The following is a 25,310-nucleotide window of genomic DNA, read 5'->3' as shown; positions in this document are numbered from 1 at the left end:
GACATTCGGGCTGCATTATTCTGTGTTGGGGGAGAGGGGCTGTCCTGTGCTTTGTGGGATGTTGAGTAGCAACCCTGGCCTCTACTGCCAGCAGCACCCCCACTCCCCATTGTGACAACCAAAAGTGTCTTCAGTCGTTGCCAAATGTCCTCTGGGGAGCAAAACCACCCCCAGTTGAGAATCACTGTTTAGAGGGAGTTTGCGGGAGAGGAGGACAGCATTCTGATGTAGAATAAGTCGTGGGCCACATGAGCTTACTTTCTGGGAAATTAAGTGAGAAAATGTGAGATAGCAAAGTGAAGAAGCAAAAGATAAGGTTTTTCTTTTAATTTAGAACAAAAAGATAGCAAATGTCTCACCATCACTGAATGACAATATATTGCCTGGGTGGATGGATGGATAGATGATATGCAGGTAGATTATATCCACACATCTTTTTCAGGAGTTTGGTATTTTGCCAAAACCATTTCTCAGTAGTCCTTCTGTCCTGGGTCAACCCTGTTGAGAGCAGATCAGACAGCGGCTGTTTGGGGCCAGTGTGGCTCTCCCGGAAGGAAGCAGAGAGTTTATGGGGCTGGGTCCTAATAATTTGGAACTGGAGCCTCCAGAGTGGATGGAGGGATGAGAGGGGGCACTGGAGGAGGAGTGATGTCAAAATCTTGGTGGGGCAGAGGCCCTGGAGCAGAGGACCTGGACATGCCAAGGATGGTACAAGAGGGAAGGGAGCTCTGCTGGGTCATCAGTGTGGCGCAGAGCCCTGCAGGTGTTAGCTAACGGCGTGTGTTGCTGCAGAATTCTGTCCCAGGAGCAAAATCCAGGTGTGAATGCCCTTGAATCACCACCAAGAAAAGCCCATTTCTAAATGGCCTTTTTGTATCCCCATGGGCAACCCTTCTTCCGCTGTGACCTGGACCCACGAGCAGGGAGCTTGGTCTACACGGGCAGGGACTGTGAGTCTGAGGCCCATGTAGGGCCGCTTGGGAGGGGCAGGGCCAGAAGCCTGAGGCCTCCTCCTCGCCCTCAAGGCTGAGCTTCCTTTTGCTTTCCCGGCTCCCACTCCTGCTTCCTGTTTCCTGCTCCACCGTCCAGCCGTCTGTCTCTCCGTCCACCCATTTATTCGGAGTGTTCCTATCAAAGAGTGGCTTCATTCGATTCCTGGTGACTGATGGGGACAGGTGTCTCTTCTCAAGACTGACACCCCTGGGGACCCAGGACCTGTCCGAGGCCACCAAAGTCATCTTCTCCCCCTAGTCCTCTAAGACGGCTGGACCCAGTCCGGTGGGCGCGGCCTCTTGAGTCTCAGGTCCCACAGCTCCCCGGGGCCTGGCTCCTTCCTGCCCAGCCTGGGGGTGGCTACCAGGCTTTGCGAGGACCTGACACTCGAGGTCCCTCTGGCAGGTTCTTCAGGGTGGAGACGGGGACACTGACTGTGTTTTCCAGCCTGTCTGGCTCTGAGCTGCTCCAGCACCGTGACGGGCGCCGAGGGGGGATCCCTGAGTGTGCAGTGTCAGTATGACGAGAAATACAAGACGTCTAACAAATACCGGCGCAGACAGCCGTGCCTGCCACTTTGGCATCAGATCGTGGAGACCGGAGGGTCGGAGGGAGAGGTGAGGAGTGGCCGAGTGTCCATCGCAGACCATTCTGGGGACCTCACCTTCACCGTGACCCTGGAGAACCTCACGGCAGACGACGAGGGAAAATACCGATGCGGGATCGCCACGCTCCTGAGGGCCGGTGGACTCCACGGCCTCCTGCCGAGCCCTTCTTCCAGGTTGGAGCGCTCGTCTCCTCAGGTGAGCGCCTCCTTTCTTCGGCACCGGGGATGAAGGCATCTGAGCTCCTCTCTGCAGAGCAGCCAAGAAACGGTGGCTCAGGAGAGAACTGGGCCCGGTGCGTGCGCGCCAGAGGTTCCGGGCCCAGTGTGTTGCGTGATGTGTGTGGGAGGCGTGTGCGTGAAGGTGCGTGAGGAAAGCGTGTGGGAAATACGGGTTTGAGTGAGGGAGAGTGTGAATGCGTGCACGTGTGTGTTGAGTGTGTGAATGTGAGTGTGAACGTGAGTGTGCGAGAGCGAGTGCATTGTGAGGGTGGGTGTGGGACTGCGAGAGTGTAGCGAGCGTGTGTTGAGTTGTAAGAGTGTGTGTGTGTTCAATGGTGACTGTATGTGTGAGTGAGTGAGCGTGCAGGTGTGTGAATGGGCACGTGTGTTGAGTTGCGAGTGTATGTGTGGTGTGCAAGGCTGAGCACATGTATGACGGCGTGTGTGTGTGAGTACATGTGCGAAGGCATGAATGTGTGTGTGTGAGTGTGTGCGCAGGTGTGTGCGTGCACGCGTGAGAGCGTGTGCAGGTGAGAGTGAGTGTGTGCCGGGGTAGTGGCCGTGTGTGGATGCGCTGGCGGGTGCGGGGCTTGGGACCTGAGGTCTAACTCTCATGCTGACGTCCTGTCTTCGGCCAGATCCGGACACTGAAATGCTTAGTGGGAGCAGGCGGTAATTCTCCCGCCTTGGTCTCTTAGCGTCCACCTGGCCGCAGGGCACAGCATCGTGGGGTGGGGTGAATGGGACACTCTATTACTCCGTTCTGGCCTGGCTCTGACTATGGGGGGTGATGGTCCCAGAACATCTGTCCAGCGGCTTCCCTGAGTGGCCTCTGCTACACGAAGCTGGAGCCACGGAGGTGCCAGGTACCTGGCAGGGGAGAGTCAGGTACCGGGCACTGGGCCTCTCTTCCTCACCCTCAACCTCCACCACAGCCTCCAGTATGGAGAGCTCCGCAAGGACACCCGGATCTCCCAGGAGCACCAGGCCCAGCCAACGACAGGGGTAAGGGCCACATGTCCCTGTGTTTTCTACCTCCTGCGTGGCTTCTGTCGTAGGGCGGGGCTTCCCGGACACAGCTTTCCTCCATTATTCACTCGCTCAACAGACACGTATTTGTTACGTGCCAGAAACGGATCCAGATCGCAGGGAAGCAACAGTGGACAAGCAGGTGAGGTCATGCTCTCAAGGACACCACAAATAGGTTGATTTAGACGATGGGCAGATGGACAGACAGACAGATATTGATGACAGATGATAGAGATAGGTAGAGACATGTAATAGACACCAACAGAGAGAGGAGATACGTCAACTCACGATAATTGTGATGGAGGAAAAGCAGCTGTTGGGGAACAGGGTGGTGGGGTGCGGGGGAGGATGGTGGGGCGTAATGACGGCTGTCAAGAAATACAAGACGCTCAATGGAAACAAAGAACAAAGGGACTGTCTTAGTTTGGCTTTCCCCAAAATCGGGTCCTGCGACAAGGATCGAGGAGCAATTAGTTTACTGAGGGTGATCCCAGGAAGTATAGCGAGGGGTCTGGAGTGTGAGATGGGGAAAGGGAGAGCCGGTGAAATGTGCGCGGTGAGGGCGTTGTCGCTGTGGCGACCGGAGCCCAGTCCTGCTGGGAACCCTACGAGACACGGTGTAGAACATTCCTCAGAACTGGAGAAAGAGTCTTCCAGACAGAAGGCACTCTGGGGGCCCGAGTTCTGTGGTTCTTCGGCCGGCTCTGCACAGAGAGCCATGTACGCTGCTCTAGATGGCCCTCGGGCAAAGAGCTGGGGAGCCCAGGTGGGCAGAGGAGCAGGGCACCAACAGGGTGTGCTGCAGGGGCTAGTCTTGGAGGGGACCAGGTGTCAGGGCAGGTGCCAGCCAAGCCCCATGGGAGGAGGCTGGGGAGGTGGAGAGATTGCACAAAGGCCCATCTGTGGAGGGGACACAGCACTGGAGGAGCTGGGACAGGGGCAGCGTACTGGGACCCGCGGGGTGAGGGATTGGCCACGAGCTGAGCCCGGAGAGTTCACTCCTTGGGTTTGAGGTTCTTGAACAGTTTAAGTGAAAGAGCTGCTCTCGTGATCATATTTAAGGACCAGTTGAGACTTGTTTGAGCGAGGAATGGCTGTAAGGAATCCCTCATCCTCAAAGTTGTCCCCAGCGAGAGCTGAGTTCCTGTGAGTGTGGGTGGCGGAGGCCCGGTGCACAAGGCTGTGTGGGGGAGCCAGTCCCGCCCGGGCTCCTACTGTCCCTCCTCCTTCCTCACCCTCCTGTGTCTGCTGGGTCCCCACACTCCAGGAGTCTGTGACCCTCTGCATGGGGATCCCCGACCCTGGTGCCAGTCGGGTTTGATGGAGCCCAGCTGGGTTTTGAGGGTGCAGGGCTGGAGCTCAAGGGAAGGTGGGGGACAGGCGGGGCCCCGGACTCCCCTGAGGAGGCGGCTCAGTGCTGGTCACTCATCGCTCTCACAGGTCCCTGCTCGGCAGCGTCCACTTCCTGCTCCTGGTCTTCCTGAAGCTGCCCCTGCTTCTGAGCATGCCGGGTGCTGTCCTTTGGGTGCACAGGCCCCAGAGGGCTCCGTGGACACAGCCGGCCTGACCAAGACAATCCGCATCCCCCATTCCCGTTGGTGCCTGGGCTGGAGGCACAGACCCTCGGACTGCACCAGGAGGAAATTCTGACCCTGAACCTCGTTTCCCTTTTCATTGTATTGATAGATACTTTAAAAAAGAACTTGAAAATTAAAAGACAATACAATCATATGCACAAAGTATGTAAAGAATGTATATATACAGTTTAAGAACCAAAAATAAACAAGTGTACCCACCATTCAGCCTAGGAAATCAAACATTAGTAAGACTTTTAAGCCCCCATATGCCTCTCCTTGACCTCCTATCTGTGCTTCTCCTACTTTCAGAGTTAACCACTATCTTGACTTCTCTGTGGCAATCATTCATTGCTTTTCTTCAATACTCCGGGCAAGGGTGTGGTTGTTTTTGAATCTTGCACAAAGGAAATCATACCATTTCAAGCTCATCTGTTTAGGAACCACATTGGAGTTTTCTCCTCCTCTGACTCCCTGCAAAGTCATTGGTGTGGGAGCCGAGGCAGCGGCTCAGGGCATCAAGTGACTATGTGTCTGGAGTCACCCATCGCCAGCTGAGTAATGTCACGGGCACCGAATTGTGCGGTTGGTCAGGCGTTTTATTTTTACTTTGGCGCGGCGGCTTGTTAAGGAGCTCCTTGTTGAGTGGGGTGGTTCCCTGCTGCGGGTGCTGCTCTCGCTCCAGGATGCGAGGGGTCTCCACTACAGCTCTCCTACTGGGGCTTGCCGCAGGTGCCACACGACATCCTTATCTTCCACCGAGACTGCTAGCGCTGCAGAATCAGTCAGGTCACACGTCCAAATGGCAGGGCCACTTTTACCTCCGCCTGGGGCTGCTGGAAGGGCCTCTCTTGCTGTGGGCCCTACTCAAAACTGGCCAATTGTAAAGTCGCCTAACCAATGAGTCAGAGCAGTATTCCCGAGTGTGGCACGTGCTAGCTGCAGATTCCAAAGATGCCCACTAAGCACTACGTTTTTTGCCTAGAGGTTTGAAATGCAAAACAAAAGAACTCACCCCAGACCATGGACTCCTAAAAATGGGACCTATGGGATGGGCCCCTGAAATTCTGTAGGGTTTATCTCCCCCTTCTGGTGCAGACGTGTCTTACCAGAGCTTCTAGAGCACTTGCTTCTTTCTGCTCTTCCGTCATCCATAAAATAAACTGGTGCGATGTTCTGTGGAGCGCCCGATCCAAGTCCCTTTGGACTATATTGAGACGGAGCAGGAGGCTTGACATAAACCTGGATTGGCCTTAAATGTGCACTGCTGTCCTTCCCAAGTGCAGGCGACGTGCTTCTGACCTTCCTTCTTCACGGGGATGGAGAAGCATGCGTCTGCCACGTGCACAACAGCACGCCAGCTACATCAAGAAAAACATCCGCGATTGGGCGATCGTTTAGGCTGAAGTTGGTCTGCTGCTATATGGCAGGACTCACGTGAGTTTTTCAGGGACCAGATTAGCAAACTGAGGACATGTTTAAAAACGTACCCAGGATTTACTTTAACCAGGTTTGGTAAGGCACACAGACACTGAAATGATTGTCACGAAGGAAGAAGTTTCTACTCACAGATCCTGAGGGGCAGGAGGCACAGCCCGCCACGCAGAGCCACACGGGGAAGCAGCAGAGTGGGTGACGAGCAGAGCGAGCTGCTGGCAGGAGCCTTTTTTGTGGTTTTCACAGGAAGCGATGGGAGAAGCAAGGTAAGCGACTGAGCAGGTTTAGGTAGTTTGACTAATTCTGCTGGGCTCTGGGCAGTAGGGGTGGTCCCTGTCCCTAGTTGTCTGGTACCTGGCCCTGGGGTGGTTTAAGGCAGGAGGAAAAGTCCTACCCTGGGAGTCTGATGAAAGGAGGCAGGTGGGGGTGTGGGCTTGGGATTGGTTGGTTTGCACATCAAAGGTAACAGGCAGCAAGGCGTTCACTTTCTCCAGGAATGAGCTAAGCTGGGAGGGTTATATAAATATATTTTATATGTGTGTGTGTGTGTGTGTGTGTGTGTGCAGCAATAGATGTCCAATGTAGTAGGATGCACTGGCCCAGGGCTCGCCTCTGCAGCCACATCCAATCCTTGTTTATTCTCTCATTCACTGGTTCAGCGAGTATTTTACGCCGGCCATTTGTCACCACATACCGTAGCTGGACACCGGGACATTCACGGTGAGCAAAGCAGACCCACCTGTTGACGCAGCGTGAGTTGCATCCTGGTGGGGGAGATTAATGGCAGCATTTGGTGAAATGCGCAGAGATAAGCACGGAGGATCATGAACGGGACTGCAGGGGTGATCCCTGGGACGGCTGGTCAGTGAGGCCTTTCCAAGGAGGTGACAGCTGAGTTGAAACCAAAGGCAAAGAAGGAGCCAGAGGTGAGCGGACCTGAGGGGAGGGATTCGGGGAGAGGCAGCAGCAGGTGCTGGGCCCTGTGGCTAGAACATAGGGACCACCTGGGACCACATGGGGTAATGAGATGAAAGTGAAGAACCACCCAGTGGCCGGGTCCACTCGGACCAAGTAGGACATGGGGCGAGAGGTGACACTGACGATCACAGACGTACGTCAAAGTGCTCGCTGCTGCGTTGCGCAGAGAAGAAAGAATGGCAAGCGGGATTGGGAAGAAGGAGGGAAGTCGCTCGGTGTGGACAGGAGAGAGGACGGCGGTGTGTCGGGGGAGGCAGGGGAACGAGCAGGCGGGAGAGATGCAGACAGGGTTGACCCGGTGAAGGAAGGAGGACCAGTGACGACAGGATCGGGGCTGGAGCAGCTCAGGGGATGTTACTGGCTTTGAGGATGAAAAGACGGTGTGGAAAAAGGACAGATCTGTGCGGAGAGGGTGGGGTGGGGCGATAGATAGAGCGGGTTTGCACGTGGACATGCTGACGAAGGGTGGCAGACCCCAGAGAGACAGTACGTGGGCCCTGCACCTGGTCCTGCCTCTTGCCCTCTCCAGGGTAAACTGACCCTCAACCCAGCACATCAGGAGAACCAGCCATCTGAGTGTGAACGGACCCCTGTCCCCCCACCCTGAGAAGGTCTGTCCTGCGTCTGTCTTCCCTGGAGAGGCCCTGATTTTAGGAGAGAACCCAGCAGCTGGAGCAGGCGGGCAGACCACCCTCTTAGTTACAAAACCGCCCTCTCTGTGTGCCTTTGGGTGTGGGGAAAGGCGCAGTCTCAGCCTCACATCGTCCCGCCTTCCCTCCTCAGCATCTTCACGCCCCTGAACTCTCTTCCTCCGTTCTCAGTTCTCGGCCCTGATTCTCAGTGGGGCGTCGAGTTTGGCAAGAGGACAAGAGTGGACAGTGAGGGTCTCGGACGGGGGGTGACGCTGCTCTGTGTCTAGGTCTGGGGCAGGGGCATAAGAAGGCAGAAGGCTCAACCTCAAGGACCTCTGCACTGGATGGGGACTCAGCACCACAGTGGGACATGTCGAAGGTGTCTGGGGTCATAGTGCCAACTCATGAGGCCAGAAGAGGAGCTGGGGGCCTCAGAGGACAGAGCTGTCTGTGGGCACCTGAGCTGAAGGCTGGGGGGGCACAGCTCCTCTGTGGTCACCACCAAGGCTAAGGAAGATGCGCACATCTGGCCCCCACCCCCAGAACTGTTAATCCTGACCAGGAAGTGACATATTCACATATGAGGTGGCCACACAGAGGAGGAATTCACCAGCTGGGCTCTGCTGTGCGGGGGCTCTGTCATGTGAGACAGTGAGACCAGCGGCTGCGGGCTGTGGGGAGGGGGCTGCATTCCCAGCCAAGGGACCCTGGACGTGACCAGTCCCTGGGATTGAGGGGAGCTGGTGGCACTGAGTCCCGGGGCTGTGGGCACCAGTCCAGGTGGCTTCTCCCCCTGAGCTGCCCGCACCCCGACCAGCTGGAGCCTCAGACCCTAGAGGGCTGGACGAGGAAGCAGAGCAGGGGAAGCAGAAGTGGGGACTGCGAGAGACAGACCTCCCGGGAGCAGGCACACTCTGGCCACTCCTGGGATCTGACACAGCTGCAGGTGACCTCTGTGCTGGAGGAATGACCGCCAGGGACCGGGCCACGTGGCTGCCTCTGGCCCTGCTCCTCCTGCATGTCCCAGGTGAGTGGCAGGCCTGGACACGGAAGCTCTGTCCTGAGTGGGAAGGACATGGCAGGGGAGGGTGGGAGGGGCCGACAGGGGGCCTGGGGCCGTGGTGAGAGGGTGCGAGGGCAGAGGAGCACCCAGGAGTGGTCAGCACCTGCCTTGCCAGGTGACCGCCAGGCTTCAGTGTGCCACACAGAAGAGTCGTGTCCCATCGTGCTCATGACAGAGTGAGCCCTGGGGGAGGGTGTATACGGTTGCCACTGCCACAGTTATGCAATCCGAAATGTCGCCTTGGTCCATCACACGCAATCACACACGCACACACACACACACACACACGCACGTGTGTGCACACACAGTGTTTTCCCAGCCTGGCTCCTTCCTATCTCCAGGGACACCCCATCTCCCCCAGCCCACCTCTGCGAGGAGGGAGCTGACCCCTGCTCAGTGCTGAGCCCTGGGTTGACAAGGCCCTTGTGCCTGCTGCGGCAACCCCGGGACCCCCAGGGTCCGTGAGGACCTGACCCAGGACACCCTGAGCCAGGCCCGCCTGGAAAGGAGCTGGACCTGGGCTTGCGTTTTCCAGGCTGTTTCTCTCTGAGCTGCCCCGACACCGTGACGGGCACCGTGGGGGGATCCCTGAGCGTGCAGTGTCAGTATGAGGAGGAGTTCAGGACTGCAGACAAAATCTGGAGCACATATAGCGACGACATTGTGGCGACTGGCGGGTCAGAAAGAGAAGTAAGGAGTGGCCGAGTGTCCATCAGGGACCACCCTGAAAACCTGACCTTCAAAGTGACCTTGGACAACCTCACAATGGAGGACAGTGGCGAGTACTGGTGTGGGATCCGAAGCCGTCCCATCGACGGAATTTACAGGGCTGACCAGGTAGAGGTGACGGTGTTCCCAGGTGAGCCCCTCCTTCACGCAGCACCGGGGCCGCCCCAGTCTGGGTGTGGCCCCCGTCCCTCAGGAAAGACTTGGGACACAGGGGGCTCTGAGGTTGGAGGCACATTGTGTGTCCGTGTGTGCATGCACGTGATGTCCCAGTCTGTTCTGCAGGCCCTGCTCGGGTACCGCGCCCTGACACCACTGTCCTGGTGCTTCCTGCAAGGGGACCGTGGGACCACCTTTGCTGCCTTCTTGTCCTGACAAGGGCTGTGTCTACTCTCAGGGGACCCCTCCTCATCTGGACCCATCTCCATCCTGCCTGTGGCGGAGGGACCCCCTAGGGCATCTGCTCCCCTCACTCAAGGGCTGCCCAGGACCCTGGGCCCTGAGTGGCATCACCCTGTGAGGGACGGCCCCGGCCTCACCACTGTGGCCCTGGCCCTGGGGCTCTGCAGCAGCCACCAGAGGGGGCCTGGACCCCCGTGTGGGTTCCCCAGCTCCTGGGGACCTCGCCCTGCCCCAGGCTGACCTGTCTGTCCCCCTCATTCTCTGGCATCTCTCACCCCACAAGGGGACCCAGAGAACCCCCTGAAATGGCGGGTAGAAACAGGCCTCGGCTGTCGTGGACCCCACACTCTTCCGGGTCCCGCAGACGATTCTTCCTTAAAGGGCCCTGCTCTTGTTTCACGGGAGCCAAACCAAGGTTACCCAAGTATATTCATCTTCCCATGGTTTTCTTCTGACTTTCTCCCGAGACCCTCTGAGTTTCGAGTTTCGTCTTCTCGGTTTTCATTTCCCTGCCATGCCCCATGTGGGCGCGTATCTCAGGGCGAGGAAGTAAACTCTGGCTGAGGTCGTGGGTGTGGGGCAAAGCCTCTCTGCCCAGCTGGGCTCACCACACACACCTCTCCCAGGGCCCACCAGGCTGCGGCTTTCCAGATCTTTCTTCCCTATCGCGCCCCCCCCAGAGCACAGTCCAGTGGTCTGCTTGGGGCCATGGCCTGGCTGACATTTGGGGGCTGAGTGGGCTGAGTGGACACGGGTCCCCTGATTCGGGAAAGACACCAGTGACTGTCCTCATTCCCACTCGCAGCCTTATTCCAGCCCCTGCCGTGCCCAGGGCCCTGGGTCCCTAGTCACTCTGGGTCAACCCCACAGAGCAAAGGACACCCCGTCCCTGCCTGGGTGGGGTGGGGACGGGAGCCCCGCCCTTTCCTCGACTCTCACATGCCCTGGTGAGCAGGGTGACTCTCACCTCTGAAAGTGCCCACCTGGCTGCCAAGTACCTGGGGACGAGGCCAGGGAGGGGGCCCAGGGCCCTGGTCAGGCCTGGGAATGGCCATGGGGCATGTTGCACCCAGGACATCTGTCCAGCACACCCTGAGTGACCTCGTCTGTGGGAGTCAGAACCACCCAGGTGCCGGCGAGTGAGAGACCCCGGCGAGGTCACCAGGCGCGACTGTGCTCCTCCACAGCCCCGACCGCAGCCTCCAGCCCCGACAGCCTCACAGGCACGGCGTGTCCTCCCACGCCCCTGCCAGCAGGCACCTGGCCCAGCTCCTCCGGGCAGGACAGCCCCGATGCCAGCCCACGCCCTCGGTAAGGGGTTTGCGTCCAGGGCCGCGCCCCCCAGGGGGCCGCTCCTCTGGTTGGGGGGAAGTGGGGTGGTCGTGTCTCCTTCCTTCCGGTCCCTTCTTTGGTCACCCTTCCCACCTGTCATGTGAAGGTCCCACTGAGTGCCAGACACTTTTCTCGGGACTGTGTCACAGCAGCAAAACACACGGGCACCGTCGGCTCTGACGGAACTGGGTTCTGCTGCGTGGATTCACACGGTGAACAAGTCAGCACATGAGTTCAGGCATAAGGACAGCAAACTGTGATAAAAACTAGGAAGGACTATTTGTCACTGAGGTTTGGGGACAGTGTATGTGGAAGGGCTTTGGGGTTGCTGTTTTTTCCCGACGATCAGGGGTGGCCTCGCGACTTAGAGGACACACGAGTGCAGACCTGCAGGGTGGGGGCCGGGCACCAGGGTGCGGAGGAGGGGTGCCCGGCAGAGGGAAGAGTGAGTGCATATGCTCTGGGGTCTGGGGGTCCCAGCCCTCTTCCCTGCCTCCCTCCCCAGCCCCGGTCAGAAGTGTCACCCTGTGTTGATGAACCCAGTCCTCTGAGGAGTGAGACCTGAGCTGGGTCATTCATTCATTCATTCCTTCGACGACCGTGGCTTGATGCTGTGCAGGTGCGGGAAGGTGCTAGTTACTCTGTGAACAGGACAACACGGGGCCCTGTCCTCACGGGAAAGGCTGTCTATGGAGGAGCAGACGTTAACCAAATAGCACCTTGCTGATTCTTGCACCTCAGAAGGAGGTGCCCTAAATATGGACGGCTTTGATAGAAATTCTTCTGGATCCAGGTTCCACCGGGCCCCCAGGTGGAACGCATCATCCTCATGGCCCCACCCTGCCGATGTCCACAGCCCTGGGTCTCAGGGCTATTCTCAGTATGACCGCTGGGGGGCAGTGTTCTTCTCTGCGGGGCAGCTTGGTCTTTCTGTGGATTGTCGTGGCCACAGAACTGGAGCACAAGGGACAGGGGAAAGCGAAGGGCACCAGAGCCTTCCCATGGAGAGGTGAGTCACTGTCTGTCACTATGTCCCCACAGGTGCCTGCAGGACAAAGCCCACTTCCTGCTCCTGATGCTCCTGAAGCTGCCCCTGCTCCTGAGTGTGCTGAGTGCCGTCCTGTGGGTGGGCAGGCCTTGGGGAAGCCTCGGGGCCAGGCAGCATCAGCCTGATGATGAAATCCAGTAGCCCTGATGCCCATCGATGCCCTGCCAAGCCACACACCCCCTCTTGTTTATGGGAATGACCTTCTGACCAATAAATCCATATTTTTATCAGAGCACTCTGTAAACCTTTTGGAGACTTTTTTCTGGGGATGTAGCATACACACAAAAGAATACGTGCACTTTATTTACTTTTAATTTAAAAAAAATGTTTTTATAGATGGACTCTCGCTCCGTCACCCAGGCTAGAGTGCAGTGGCGTGATCACAGCTGCAGCCTCAAACTCCTGAGCTTGGACGATCTTTCTGAGTAGCTGGGATTTCAAGTGTGAGCAACTGTGCCCAGCTAATTTTTAAAATTTTTTGTAGCAATGGTTGGGGAGGGGTGGGTCTTGCTATGTTGCCCAGGCTGGTCTCGAACTCCTGGCCTCAAGTGATCCTCTCGCTTCAGCCTCCCAAAGCGCTGGGATCACAGGCATGAACCACTGTTCCTGGCCATACGCTTTAAACCAAGAATACTCTTCAACACTTGTGTGCCCACCATCCAGCTTAAGTCACAGAGCATCATGAATAGTTAGGAGCCCCAGACCCCTTCCCGATCTATGTGCCTTCTTTTCCAGCCTCCTCTCCGGGGGCCACATCCTCAATTTCATGTTCACCATCTCCTGGCTTTAAGGGATTTCCAAAGGGTATATTGTTTAGCTTTGCTTATTTTTTAACTTTATATAAACAGTATTATACATTTTTTATTTCTAAGTAATGTGATTTTATCATTCAACATTTTATTTTTGAGATCCGTCTGTGCTGATATGCTGATGCGCTGTGTCACTTATTTGTATTGCGCTGTATTCTGTTGTACGGACATAGCATGACTCACACGCCCCTTCTTCTGTGGATGAACTTCTGGTTGCTTTCTTTTCTTTCTCTCTTTCTTCTTTTTTAATTTTGTGTGTGTTATTCTCTCTTTTTTTTTTGCTGCTATTACTTACAATATTGTTATGAACATGCTTGAATATATATGCTAGCATATCTGTCGGAAAGTCTCTGCTAGAGTATAGCTCTAGGTGAGAAATCGCTACCACGCGTGGGTAACCAACTCTACTCGGTGATTCCAAATTGTGTTCCAATTTCCACTCCCACCAGCGGTCCCACTGCTATGACTCTCATCAGACTTTCTAAACTTTTCCAAGTTAATGAGTAGGAAATGGTATCTCATTGTTTTATTTCTCTGATTACTAATGATATTAAACCCTTTTTCGTGTGTTCATTGGTCATTTGGATTCCCTCTTTTGCAAAATATCTGTTCTAATATTTTGTCTACTTTCTGATGTTTGTGTATGTTTTTCTGATTGATTTGTAGAAATTCTTTGCAAGTCCTTTGTTAGTGTCCTGAGCCACACCCACCATAGGACCTCCAGGGAGAGCTCCTCCCTCTCCGGAACTTGGAGATTTGGAAAGAAATACCCTCACCCACTTTTCCAAAATTGTTTTCCAAGAGTTTTAGCTATTGGGTTATAAATAAGGAAGCTAATTAAATTATGTCAGGTGAAGGTTAGAATTTGTCTTATTACTAGTAAGGAAACCCAGGCCCCCAGCCTTCTCTCAGCCCCCTGCCCTGGACTTATTTTATCTCTTCATCTAGTGGCTTAAGTTTTTGCAAAGGGTACTAATAATAACATAGGTACTCACTCTATCCTAGAACCCTGATCTCAGAACTTCACACATGTTGTCTCATTTAATTCTCACAGTCATCATTATGAGTCCAACTGATAGATGCAAAAACTGAGGCTCAGAGAGGTTAAGTGAGTTAGCCACAGTCACACGGCTTGTACATGGTGCTTGTGGGGTTACAGCCCAGGTCTGTCTGACCCCACGGTCTGCACTTCTATGCATTTGGCTCTAACACCCAAACAAATGCACCTCCTGGTTTGCCCACCTGACATCTGAGTTGGGGCTTCCCTGCTGCTGGGACCCATCACATTTCTGGAGTTGGCACCCAGAGTGTGCTACCCTTGGACCAAAGGCCTGGTAGGCCAGATGACCCCCACTCAGCCCTTCTGCAGACACCTGTCCCCTGCTCCTCTTGACCCTGCAGTCCCCTTGCCTCCTCTTCCCTACCTCGTGAGGATGGGCAAGCCCTGTGACTCAGCCCTTCCAAAACAAGGACACCCCTTTTGCTGAATAATTAAAAGCAGGAAATACCCACTCTATAAAAGGAAGTGAATGAGTAAGAATTTCAAAGGCAGCCTGGGCTCAGGCAGAGCTCCGAGAGTCCAGCTGGAATCCGCTTTGGCTGCCGGCTGCAGGGCAGGGGGAGAGGGGCCGGCGGGGGGCAGGGCCATGCGGCTGCCCCCAGCTCTGCTCCTTCTCTGCCTCTCAGGTGAGTGGGGCTTGGTACTGCAGGGGCAGGGGAGGAGGCAGAGGGCATCTGTCCCAGGTTCCAGGGGAGCTGCCACATCCAGGGGAATGAGAGGCAGCTTTGTTTAGGCCCTCAGCAAAAGCACACTGGGGACGTGCGTCGTGCCAGGCGTGCATCAGACTCTGAGGACACGTAGGGAAAAGAGAAGTAGAGCTCGCCTTTGAAGAAGACCCCGCACGGCTTGGTGGGCGAAACATACACGCAAACTACAACCAGTGGCAGGACGCAGTGAGGCACTGACGGAGGGGTGTGCAGAGGACGGCGCGGCGGCGGTGGCTGGGGGAGCTAGAGAAAGCGTCCTGAGGCCGTCCAGTCTGTGTGCCTTGTAGGAGGGGTCAGTCCCCGAAGCGAGCAGAGAAAAGAGCACCGCAGGGAGAGGGATGTGCAGAGGGATGGAGGCGTGGGGAGGATGGTGTGTTTGTGCAGAGGATGCTGTCTGTGTGCAGGACGCCTCGGGGCGACGGGTTGGATATGAGGTTGGACACGCAAGAGACGGGATTATGAAGGGCCCTGGACACCACGCCCGGGAACTGAGACTTTCAAAGGGAAAACTGCTCAAGAGCCCAGGAGGGAGATGAGAAGGGCTAGAGCATCTTCTCCTCCGTGGCAAACTTCTGAGGACATTATGGAACAGTCCGGAATTTACGCAGTGTGTGCAATATGCGTGGGTTACACAGTCCTCTTGGGGCCTGGGGACTGAGCATCTGGCACAGACAGACCAGTCCACAGAGGGACGGCAGGAAAGAGCACGGCCAGTTCTGAGACCCGAGCTGCAGGTGGGGGTGCATGGTCCGGGTGAGCCCTTGATTGTCCTAAGACCTGGATCTCTGGTGTGAGTGGGAAGTCCCAGGGGTCCTTTTTAGCCCTGAAGTTGCGGAACTCTGCTATTCAGGTTGGACAGAGGGAAATAAGGACTGGGTTACTGCTGCTGTGGGTGATTTTACGATGACGATGAGGAAGCCCAGTGATGACACCAGTAGACCACCCGTGAAGGCAGCAGCCACAGGAATTAAGCAGGGCTCCATATGGCCCGGAATCCACAGGGGACAGTGATTGGGGACATCTGCCTCCCCCAGGCTCCGGGTTTGCATTTGAGTTGAGAGACCCCCAGCTGCTCCCTCTCTTAACCCCTACCTATGGCTCACCTGGAGGCCGAGGAGAAGGGGCGGGCAACTAGGCCCGGGCTCACACGCTGTCACATGCACACACAACACACTTGCACAGAGGAGTCAAAGCGCAGTTACACCCCCACACACATCTCTGTTGTCACACACTCACGCCGTACGCATTCACACTCCTGCCCAGGGTCTCAGAGTCGCACTCAGGCTTATATACACATGGACACGCACTCTCATGCACTCACACATGGTGACATAAAGTGACACATGCACTTGTCCTGTGCACTTGCACATAGCCACACAAACACTCTTCTCCCCCAGGTGAGACCCACCATGGCTGCGCTGTGGCTGGGGGGCGGGGTGGGTCCTGCAGAGACAGGACAGAGAGGCCCTCCTGGTCCCTTGAGTTTTATACATGGGAAGGGGGCGAGTGAGTCAAGCATGAAAGAAAAGCCACCCTGCCACATTCTCGCTGACAGATGGCCACTCGCCACTCTGAGGTTATTCCTGTGAAAAGGGAGCAGAGAAAATGGATGGGGTAAGGTCAGAACGATCCAGTTTCTGGTAGGATGTTCTCTTATCTGATTGATTACGTGCCCCCCAAGACCCCAAGATGAAGACAGGGCCCTGGCAGGGCTCAGCACCCCAGACGGGGACTGGCGCAGAGCGGGTGCTCTGTGTTTGCAAGTCAAAGAACAAATCCTGGTTGTCTCAACCAGGAACGTGATGCCAGGGCCGGCCAGAAGCACAGATCTGTATCTGGGAAGTTACTCCTCAGAGCCTGAGCTGGCATTGCTATTACTGTTGCTGTTACCCGCCCCCCGCCACACACACGATGTCTGCAGGGATGGCCCGCCCCACAGCTGCAAGATGAGACGGGCTCCAATCCCACCCCACAGCCGGTGGGAATCCCAAGGCCTCTCTCTAGGTTTCTGCGCCGTGGGGGCTGGCGCCCCCGGGGCTTCTCTGCTCTGAGCGCTGCCCTTGGCCACCTGTCGCGTGTTGTGCACCAGTGGCCACTTTCTGCCAGCCCAGACGGTGGCCTGGGCCAATCTCTGCATTTCGAGACAAGATAGTCACACAAGGATTTTGTTCACGTAAGGACAGGGGGCAAACTATCCTGGAGGATTGGCAGAGAGGAGAAAGTTTCCATCTTAGGTTCACAAAATCAAAAAACAGACATGTGCACAGCCTGACGCTCTTAGAACCCTTCAGCCCCCTTCCCCAGGGTTCTGCTCTGAGCTGACGGCTGTCCTGCCATCCCCACCCCATCCTCCTCAAACCAACCCTTGAAAACACATACAGGCCTAGTTAACAGTCCCATCCATCATAATCTGTGTTTATGCCCCCGCCCCACATATTTTTTAAACGGGCCAATCCCATCGGGAGGGCTCCGCAGTCAGGTTCAGTTGCTGACGCTGGGCTGGCGCACCTGCAGCCACGGCGCTTTTCTGCCCTTCGTGATTGCTGAGAAGTACACGGTGCATTGACCCCCGCTTTCTACTGCGCTATGTTGTTCTTCTTTTAAGAAAGAAAATACCCTCTCTGCAGACTTCTGCACTTGATTTTAACGTCCAGTCATTGCTGTCTTTTGATGATTCTTCTCCTAATTGATGCTTTTTTTAATTTAAAAAATTTTCCTTGTTGTTTTATCAGTTAATGATATTGTGAGTATTTTAACACAGTAGCAGTATATGATTTAGAAAGAGAAATTTCCCCCTCAACACCCAGTGTCAGTGCTAACTACTGTTAAGAGTTTAGAACACACAATTTCAGATTGTTTCCTACACACGTACTATAGGAAAACCACAGAGATGGAATCATACACTCTCTTAGGCAACTTTTTTCAAACCTAGTAATAACATACCTTGAACAGCTTTCCCTACCATTTTCTGGTGATTTCTCTTTTGCTTTTTAACCATATCATGGGCTGGGCACAGCGGCTCACACCTATAATCCCAACAATTTGGAAAGCTGAGTCGGGAGGATCACTTGAGGCCAGGAGTTCCAGACCAGCCTGGGCAACATAGCAAGATCCCATCTCTAAAAAGAAAAATTTTTTTTGAAGATTAGCTGGGTGTGGTGGCGTGCACCTGTAGTCCCAGCTACTCATGAGGCTGAGGAAAGAGGATCACTTGAGCCCAGGAGTTCCAGGTTACAGTGAGCTATGATCGCTCTGCTGGGCTCCAGTCTAGGTGACAGAGCAAGACCCTGTCTCAAAAAAAAAAAAAAAAAAAAAAAAAGTTGTGGATGGGCCATACCTCTCATTGATGACATTTGAGTTTGTTTCCAATGTTTATTATTACATTAGTGCTGCAATTAAATTAACATCCTTATGCTTTGTTGTCCATTGGTGTGGAAATTGTAGCTAGTCCTGGAGTTGAATGATTATGTTCAAGATCATGATGACCGGCTTCTTTTCAAAAACAGCCACTAAATTTATTTGTACCTACCATGAGCCGGACATTGAACAAGACACTGGAGCTGGGAGTGGGGAAGAGAGAGAGAGAAAAAAAATGAGCACAAAATCTCCGCCCTTCTGGAGCCAGTGCCCCAGCAAGGGAGGCAGAAGAAGAGAGACAGGAATAAAACACCAGTGTGGCGGGAGGGAGCTGCTCGGGCGGGGACAGGAACACGACATTGCCAAGAGGCCTGAGCCTTGCAGGAGGTGTCGGAGGTGAGCAGCAGAAGGGCAGGCATTGGAGAAAGCAGCACACCAGCCTGGGAGGGCACGTCAGGATGAGGGCAAGAGAAAGGTGGGGGCAGGTCACAGTCTGGAGGGAGAGACAGCAAGCAGCGCTGGACAGGGACATTGGATCCGGATTATAAAGAGGCTTGAATGCCAAACGAAAGCATTTTACATCGTTCTGAGGCAGTGGGGAGGGGCTGCAGGGGACGTCCTGGAAGATTTTGAGGAGCCCGCCGCAAGTGCAGCTGAGGCAGTGGCATGGTGACAGCCGGTGAGGATGCTCCCAGGCAGGAGAAACCTCCCTGGATGCCACCGCTGTGATCCAGGCACCAGACAAGGTCCTGGCCTGTTGACGGGCTGTCACTGACGGAGCGACCCCAAATGTCAGGTGTTGGACCCGCATCCGGTTCGTGTCACACCTGTGAGTAGAGAGTAGCACAGCTGTTTTGCAAATAAGGAAGCAAGACTCTGAGAGGTTAAGCAACTCATGCAGGTTTCCCAACTAGTCCGGGGTAGATAGATGTGTCCAAAGGTCATGTTCTCTCTGCTGTCACGCTGTCCTTCTGGCCTGCGACTGCAGAGAGTGGAAGAAGAAAGTAATTCTGAGGAGCATTTCCAAGACAGAGCCGACGAAGTTGGCTGTCGATCAGCCGTTGGGGGTGAATAGGGGCACAGGGTTGGGCAAGACGCCAGGCTCTCTAGCGAGGCTCCACAGTGGTTGAGTTTGAAGAGCGTAGAGTTGGTTCTGATGATCGAGTATGAATTTCCCACGGCTGCTGTCACAAATCACCACCAATTCCGTGGCTTAGGACAACACAAAGTCATCATCTTACTGTCTGAGATCTGAAGTGGGAAATGGTCTCACTGGCTAAAATCACAGGGAATGCAGGGCTGTGTTCCCTTTAGAAGCTCTCGGGGAGAAGCTGCTTCTTTGCCTTTTCCAGCTTCTAGACACCACCTGCTCTCCCCGGTTCGTGGCCCCGTCCTCCCTCTGCACAGCCAGCAGCAGAGCATCTTCGACTCTAACCCTCCTTCAACCTCTCTCACTTATCAGACCCATGGGGACGGGATGATCCCAGATAATCTCCGTGTCTCAAGATCCTTAACTTAATCACATTTTCAAAGCCCCTTGTGCCATGGAAGGGGACATATTCTTGGATTCTCTAATATCTGTGAGGATGGATTCATCTGCCACCCACAAATGCAAACCTTAAATAAACTAAAATAGCTCCAGGGAGCGTGTCTAAGGGGTGAGGAGTTGGCACCTGCCTAGTGCCTACACGCTGCAGAGACCCCTGGCCTGGGCCTGAGGCTCTGGGACCAAGAGACGGTCAAGAGAGGCTTCCACGTGACCAAGGAACAAGTGGTCATTGCCAAGGAAAGACTGTATCTCGATGTAGTCAGCTCCACTGGGGTCAACAACAGAACCGAGGACACCCATGGTACCTGTGCTCATCTCCAACCTGTTCTGCTTTGATCTGGCGTCTGTTAATCTGTCCACGTGGAGCCCCCGCTAGAGAGAAGGTCCTAAAGCTGAGCAGGTCCAGGATGGGGGAGGCAGTGCATCCAGGTCTGTTGGGACTGAGTTTGGGGGACAGACAGCTGGTGTGTCTTTGTAAATGGTGGGCTAGCTAAGGGCAGAACCTGAACTGCAAACGTGGGTTTGGGAATCACCAGGACACAGCAGTCGTGAAGAGCATCCTTTCCTGGAGGCTGGAGAGAGAACCCCAGGTTACCCCTGAGCTGTGCTGCAACCGGCTCCTACTAACTCACAGAGCTGGTGTGGGACACCTATTCCCAGTCCTGTGTCCCGCGATATCACGTGGGTAACCTGACATCAGCCATGCTGGGAGTATTTACACTACGGGAATGAGCAGATATTACAAATCAGAGATTTTTTCCCCCCAGGGAGCTGGTTGTTAAATATCTACCGACACAGCACTAGTTACACCAAGAGTTAAAGAGAAAGGAAGAGACAGAGTAGTTGGAGAAGCAGGAGATCAGAGGAGAACAGCGTTGGGAGGACAAGGAAAGAGGGTGACAGAAACCAGGGCGTCGTGTGCTGTGAGCAGGCCTAGGCAGAAGAGGACCAAAGAGGCCCAGACATCGTCGCCACTGAGGACACTGATGGGGAGGGCCGGGCTGAGGGAGAGGCGGACCAAGGAGTCAGGTGTGTCAGGGCTGGCTGCAGAGGTCCGGGACCCTGGCCCAGGGCGGCGGGAGCTCTATCTTGGGGTTCTGTTTTCCAGGCTGTCTCTCCCTCCAAGGCCCAGAGTCTGTGAGGGGCCCAGAGCGGGGCTCGGTGACTGTGCAGTGTCACTATAACCAAGGATGGGAGACCTATGAGAAGTGGTGGTGTCGAGGGGTGAAATGGCATTTATGCAAGGTCCTCGTTCAAACCGGAGGGTCAGAGCAAGAGGAGAAGAGTGGCCGTGTGTCCATCAGGGACAGTTGGAGAGACCGCTCGTTCACCGTGACCATGGAGGGGCTCAGGCAAGACGACGCAGACACTTACTGGTGTGGGATCCAGAAAGTCGGAACCGACCTTGGGACCCGAGTTAAAGTGATCGTTGACTGAGGTAAGAACTTCCTCATCTACCCCAGGAGGCCCTGGCACTCAGGACTGAACAAGTCAGTGCTCTAACCCCCTCCTCCCCAAGGGCCGAAGAGAAGTGACTGAGAGCTTAAGAGAAAGACGGACAGACGGACGGGGAGGGAAGTGAGAGTACCTCTCTCTCTGTCTCAGTCCCTGAGGTCTCTCCGAGGGAATGCAGCCAATGCGTGGCCTGCAGGGCTTGAGCTGGGGTGGGGGTATGCGATTCGGCCTTGGTGGCCCGTGGCTCAACCCTGCTCCCTGGAGGCTGGACAGCCTCATGGTCTCTCATCAGAGCCCAGGATGGGCCTCAGGCCCCTGCAGGGTGCCACTCTAGGAAGTGGTCAGTCTTCTGGTCCTGTCATTATGTGGGACTGGGAGGACCTGGGATAGCCCAGAGGGTTCCAGTGTTGAGTCCCAGGAACTTGGCCAACCCAGAGTGGCTCTGGGCATTTTACAGGGCCCCTCCTCTCTGGGTCCCCAGACACCCCCTCCTCTACCTTCTCTGGCTGCCCAAAAGTGAGCGAGAGAGGAGAAGGACCCAGGGAGGTGCACAGATGACAGTGGACTCTTCAAAAAGAAAGGAAGGTTCAACTACGAGGTCGACTTCAGGGAGCTCTCTGGCTGCCCTGGCATCTCCTCTGTGCCTTGGACCCCACTGAGGGATGCCAGGGTCTTCCTGCTGCTATTGTGGGGGCCTGAGAAACAGCCCCTCTCTGCTTCCACCCACACATGCGTGCCCAGTCCCTCCTCCACCCCGCATCCACGCAGGCGCGTCAGGACGTGATGTGCCAGCTTTAGCACAAGTATTGTCAGGGGTGGGACCAAAGAGGGATGCAGGGGCTGCCACTGAGCCAAGTGGCATCTGGAAAGTGTCTTCCAGGCAAGCTTTCCCCAGGGCTGCCATGTCAGGGAAGCCCAGAAGGTCTGTGGGGACAGGGAAGGGATCAGGACTCACAGGCAAGGGACAGAGAGGCTGAAAACCATGGCCAGTGTGGGGCTTTAGGGACAAAGGCATTTAGGGGTCTTGAGTAGGGGCATCAGGCTGGAGCTGTCTTGTGTGACCAAAGCCTGGGACCTGAGAAAAGGGTCTGCCAGGCCCAGGGCTGACATGAAAGTTCACCGGCAGGTCACGGTTTCCATGCTGGGCTGGTCTCGGGAACCTGTGACCAGACTGGCTGCCACAGATCGCCTACACAGTTCCTCAGAAGAATGTTTGGTCCCCACTGTCATTGTTTAACTGGGATGTGCCCTCTTATTCACCAGCCTTCTGGAGTCTCCTCCTCCCTTACCTCCCCAAGAACTAGACACCCCATTTTCAGAACCTTCTGTCCTTGAGCCCTGCTCAGGCACTACTCAAGTGGAAAGGAACAGAGATTTTTTTTTCTCCCAACCACTTACAAGGGTAAGTGGAAAGAGAATATGAAAAGATCTCTCTTGCCCCCAGAATAAGTATAGTGCCTACTCCTACTTAATTTTTATTTCTGCTTGCCACACCCTGAAAACGATGGAATAAACGACTGTGTGTCGTGATTCAGAGGTCCCAATAGAAGCCCAAGGGAAGCTTCCTGCTCTGGGGGAAGAAGGGTCTCCTGGTGAGGACTGGCAGGGTGGGGGTGACTTGTGAGTCATGCACCAACCCCCAGCTGTGCCAATAACCTGCAACCAACTTTGCCTGTGTCTAGTGGGATCAGCTTCCTCCCCAGAAAGCCCGTCTGGTTCCTCTGGTTCCTCCAAGAGGTGAGTGATGTGGTTTTTTCTTCTGCTTCTAGCTGGGCCCCCTCCTATAGGGAAGCCAAGCCTGGGAGCTTCTTCTGCCTGTGTCTGTCACTGGATGCCAGTGCCTTTTATAGCCAGAATCAAGGCCCCAAGCCCACCTTCTGTCTCACTCCTACACCCATTACTCTACACCCACCATCTCCCCATTCTAGTGATCACCAGAAAACCGCTCTGCAGAACTCTTCTCTATGAGCACCACCCACCCATTTAACTGGTGAATAAAAAAGCACTGGTGGCCTTGTGGGTGCCAAGGGGAGATAAGATCCCCGTCTCCACCATGTGAGACACCAAGGGACACAACACAGGGAGAGCGATTTACCAATCCGGGACTGGCACTAGCAGGAACAGAGGCAGAAAAACGCAGCCTGCATTTGGTGACTTCCAGGGTCTTCTATGGGCTGAGATGTGCTTTGGGCCAAGGGGAGTCCCAGAAGGTGAAATTAGAAAAGAGACGGGCCAGTACGAACAGCTGAGGTCACCGTAGGAGGAGCCCTTGTGGTTGAACCGTGGAGGAGCTCGTGGGGGTCTCCAGAGTGGGGCTGCTGGGCCTAGGGTCACGGGCTTTGCTGTGCTGGCTGATGGCTCACAGTGTCAGGGATGGAGAGTGCACCCCAGGCTCTGATGGCATTGTCACCTGTCACAGGACCCACTACATGCTCCTGGCATTTGTGAAGGTGCCCATCTTGCTCATCCTGGTTGGTGCTGTCCTCTGGTTGAAAGGGTCTCAGAGGGTCCCTGAGGAACTGATCTACACCAACTTGTCCTCTGAACTTCCGGCCAAAGACACGGCCCCTTAGACAGAAGGATCAGCAGAGCCTTCCCACCCCGGACCCCGTTTCCAGAGGAGGCCTGGGCTGTGGAAGAAACACCTCTGAGCCCTCAGGATGCAGTGACTGAGGCCGGCCTCTGGGCCCCCACCCTGGCCCTGGGGGCTAGGGCACCTCCCTGCTTTGCACGGCTCAGGGACACAGCTTGGGCCTCTCTGAGCTGTCATGGCCTCCTGGGTTGCCAGCACCTTGTTCTCTTGGTCAGGAGCTGTTGGAGTGGAGTCCAAACTGCGGTGTCCCCTCTGCTGGCATAACTTGGGCACAGAGCCTGGGACCGAATCGCAGAGAGAGACAGAGACAGAGGCCCGCCTGGCCCTTGGTTTCCGTCACTCCTGAGACCAGCTCCGCACCGTCCTTGCCTGAGCACTGGATATATGTGTTTTTTAGAAATCTTTTTTCTTAAGCTAGTTAAGTTGGGTTTTGGTGACTTGTGTTCATGCCAATCCTGACTGATGGCCCTCAACTCCAGGAGGGCGATTCTGTGGTGAATTCCTGGTTCTGGGGCCTGAGAGGCCGGACGTCGCCTCTGCCCAGGGAGGACATGGCTCTGAGTCCTCAGGGCTGAGGAGAGACCGGAGCCTCCCTGCCCCTCAACAGGGGCTGGGGCTTCCTGGGGCCACGGCTTGAGAGCGTCCTCAGCACAGCTGCTCAGGGCTCCTCCCCAAGACCTCGCTGAGCCTCGAGAGCTACCTCAAGATGGGGGAGGGCGGGAATGAAAACTGTCTCAGGGAAATGATGTTATTTAAATGATGTTAATAATGAAAAGTGTTCGAGGGAAATAACGTCTCTTTCAAACGCCTCACTCACAGCAACGACGCCCTTGAATAAGGTCACTTCATGCCATATGGGTCAGGGGTCCTCACAGCAAAGGGATCTGCGCTTCTCATGGGGAGAGACAGCCCCATTTGAGATGTTCTCCCACCGCCGCCCACCACACGCACACACATGCGCACGTCTGGAATGTTTCCCTTTGAACACCCGTGAGGATGTGTTCACTGCCCTTTGCCTATGGGTGGGATACAGGAGAGGGGATCCCCTGGTCCTTCTCATGGTCTCCTCCCCTCCCCACGGGGACTCTGTAATCCCCTCTTGTTGCCCTGCAGCCAAAGAGAAGCCTTCTCTGACTTTGAGGTTAGTTAAGCATTCTAGCCAATGGTGGCCCTGAAAATTCCACAGTGCCCAGAGAGGACAGAGTTTAAGGCAGGCTAAGATCCTTTGAGTCATTCTGTTGGGGGCCAAGGCCCACAGGCCACCAGCTGCAGGGGTCCTGCCTCCACGAATACTTCCCTGGATCCAGCCTCCTGGAGAGCCGGCCAGACCCCAGGATGACACAGCTCCATGGGAGGGAGGGCAGGAGCCTAGTTGCTTTGCCAGCTGGGCTCAAGGGGGTGAGGGGCCGCTGGCGATTGTCAACGTGGTGTCAGTGCGTTTCCTGCTGTTTCTTACTGTTAATAGTCAATGAATTCCCTGTTCTCTTCGGAAATAGTGTGGCTGAGTTGTTACAACTCTGTCAAAGAGAATCCACTGCAGTAGAGTAGGCCTCTCTGTCTGTATGTCCTGAATACCACCCGCGACACACGTCCTTGCACCCCCCAGATATGTTTCTAGTAAATACCCCTTGGGGTGCCAATGGGAGCTAACAAGCAAAGCTCGCCTATTATGTTCGCTCTCTGGGGCGGAGGAGAAAGACGGAAACCGATCAATGAGCCACCAGAGCTGGGGTTGCATTT

General features: G+C 55.3%; 3 protein-coding genes across 3 annotated transcripts; all 3 read left to right on the top strand.

Moving 5' to 3' along the window:
- The first annotated feature begins 862 nt into the window (after positions 1-862).
- On the top strand, positions 863-4,415 carry LOC105824698 (CMRF35-like molecule 6). The gene is made up of 3 exons (XM_012662232.1): positions 863-950; positions 1,441-1,774; positions 4,289-4,415. The coding sequence occupies exons 1-3, from the start codon at positions 863-865 to the stop codon at positions 4,413-4,415; spliced, it is 549 nt and encodes a 182-aa protein (XP_012517686.1).
- Positions 4,416-8,383: 3,968 nt separating this feature from the next.
- CD300C (CD300c molecule) lies at positions 8,384-12,197 on the top strand. Its single transcript, XM_012662280.1, has 4 exons — positions 8,384-8,496; positions 9,068-9,391; positions 10,848-10,971; positions 12,034-12,197. The coding sequence occupies exons 1-4, from the start codon at positions 8,436-8,438 to the stop codon at positions 12,179-12,181; spliced, it is 657 nt and encodes a 218-aa protein (XP_012517734.1). The 5' UTR covers positions 8,384-8,435; the 3' UTR covers positions 12,182-12,197.
- A 2,298-nt stretch (positions 12,198-14,495) lies between these two features.
- CD300LB (CD300 molecule-like family member b) lies at positions 14,496-23,730 on the top strand. Its single transcript, XM_012662231.1, is given in 4 exon segments — positions 14,496-14,535; positions 20,631-20,960; positions 22,660-22,714; positions 23,397-23,730. Coding segments are annotated over 4 exon segments (579 nt in total). The 3' UTR covers positions 23,551-23,730.
- The last annotated feature ends 1,580 nt before the right edge of the window (positions 23,731-25,310 follow it).

Source organism: Propithecus coquereli, unplaced genomic scaffold (genome assembly GCF_000956105.1).
Source record: "Propithecus coquereli isolate 6110/MARCELLA unplaced genomic scaffold, Pcoq_1.0 Scaffold76, whole genome shotgun sequence".
Taxonomy (NCBI): Eukaryota; Metazoa; Chordata; class Mammalia; order Primates; family Indriidae; genus Propithecus; species Propithecus coquereli.
The sequence above is the reverse complement of the archived record's forward strand: the minus strand, read 5'-3'. Positions and strand labels throughout refer to the sequence as shown.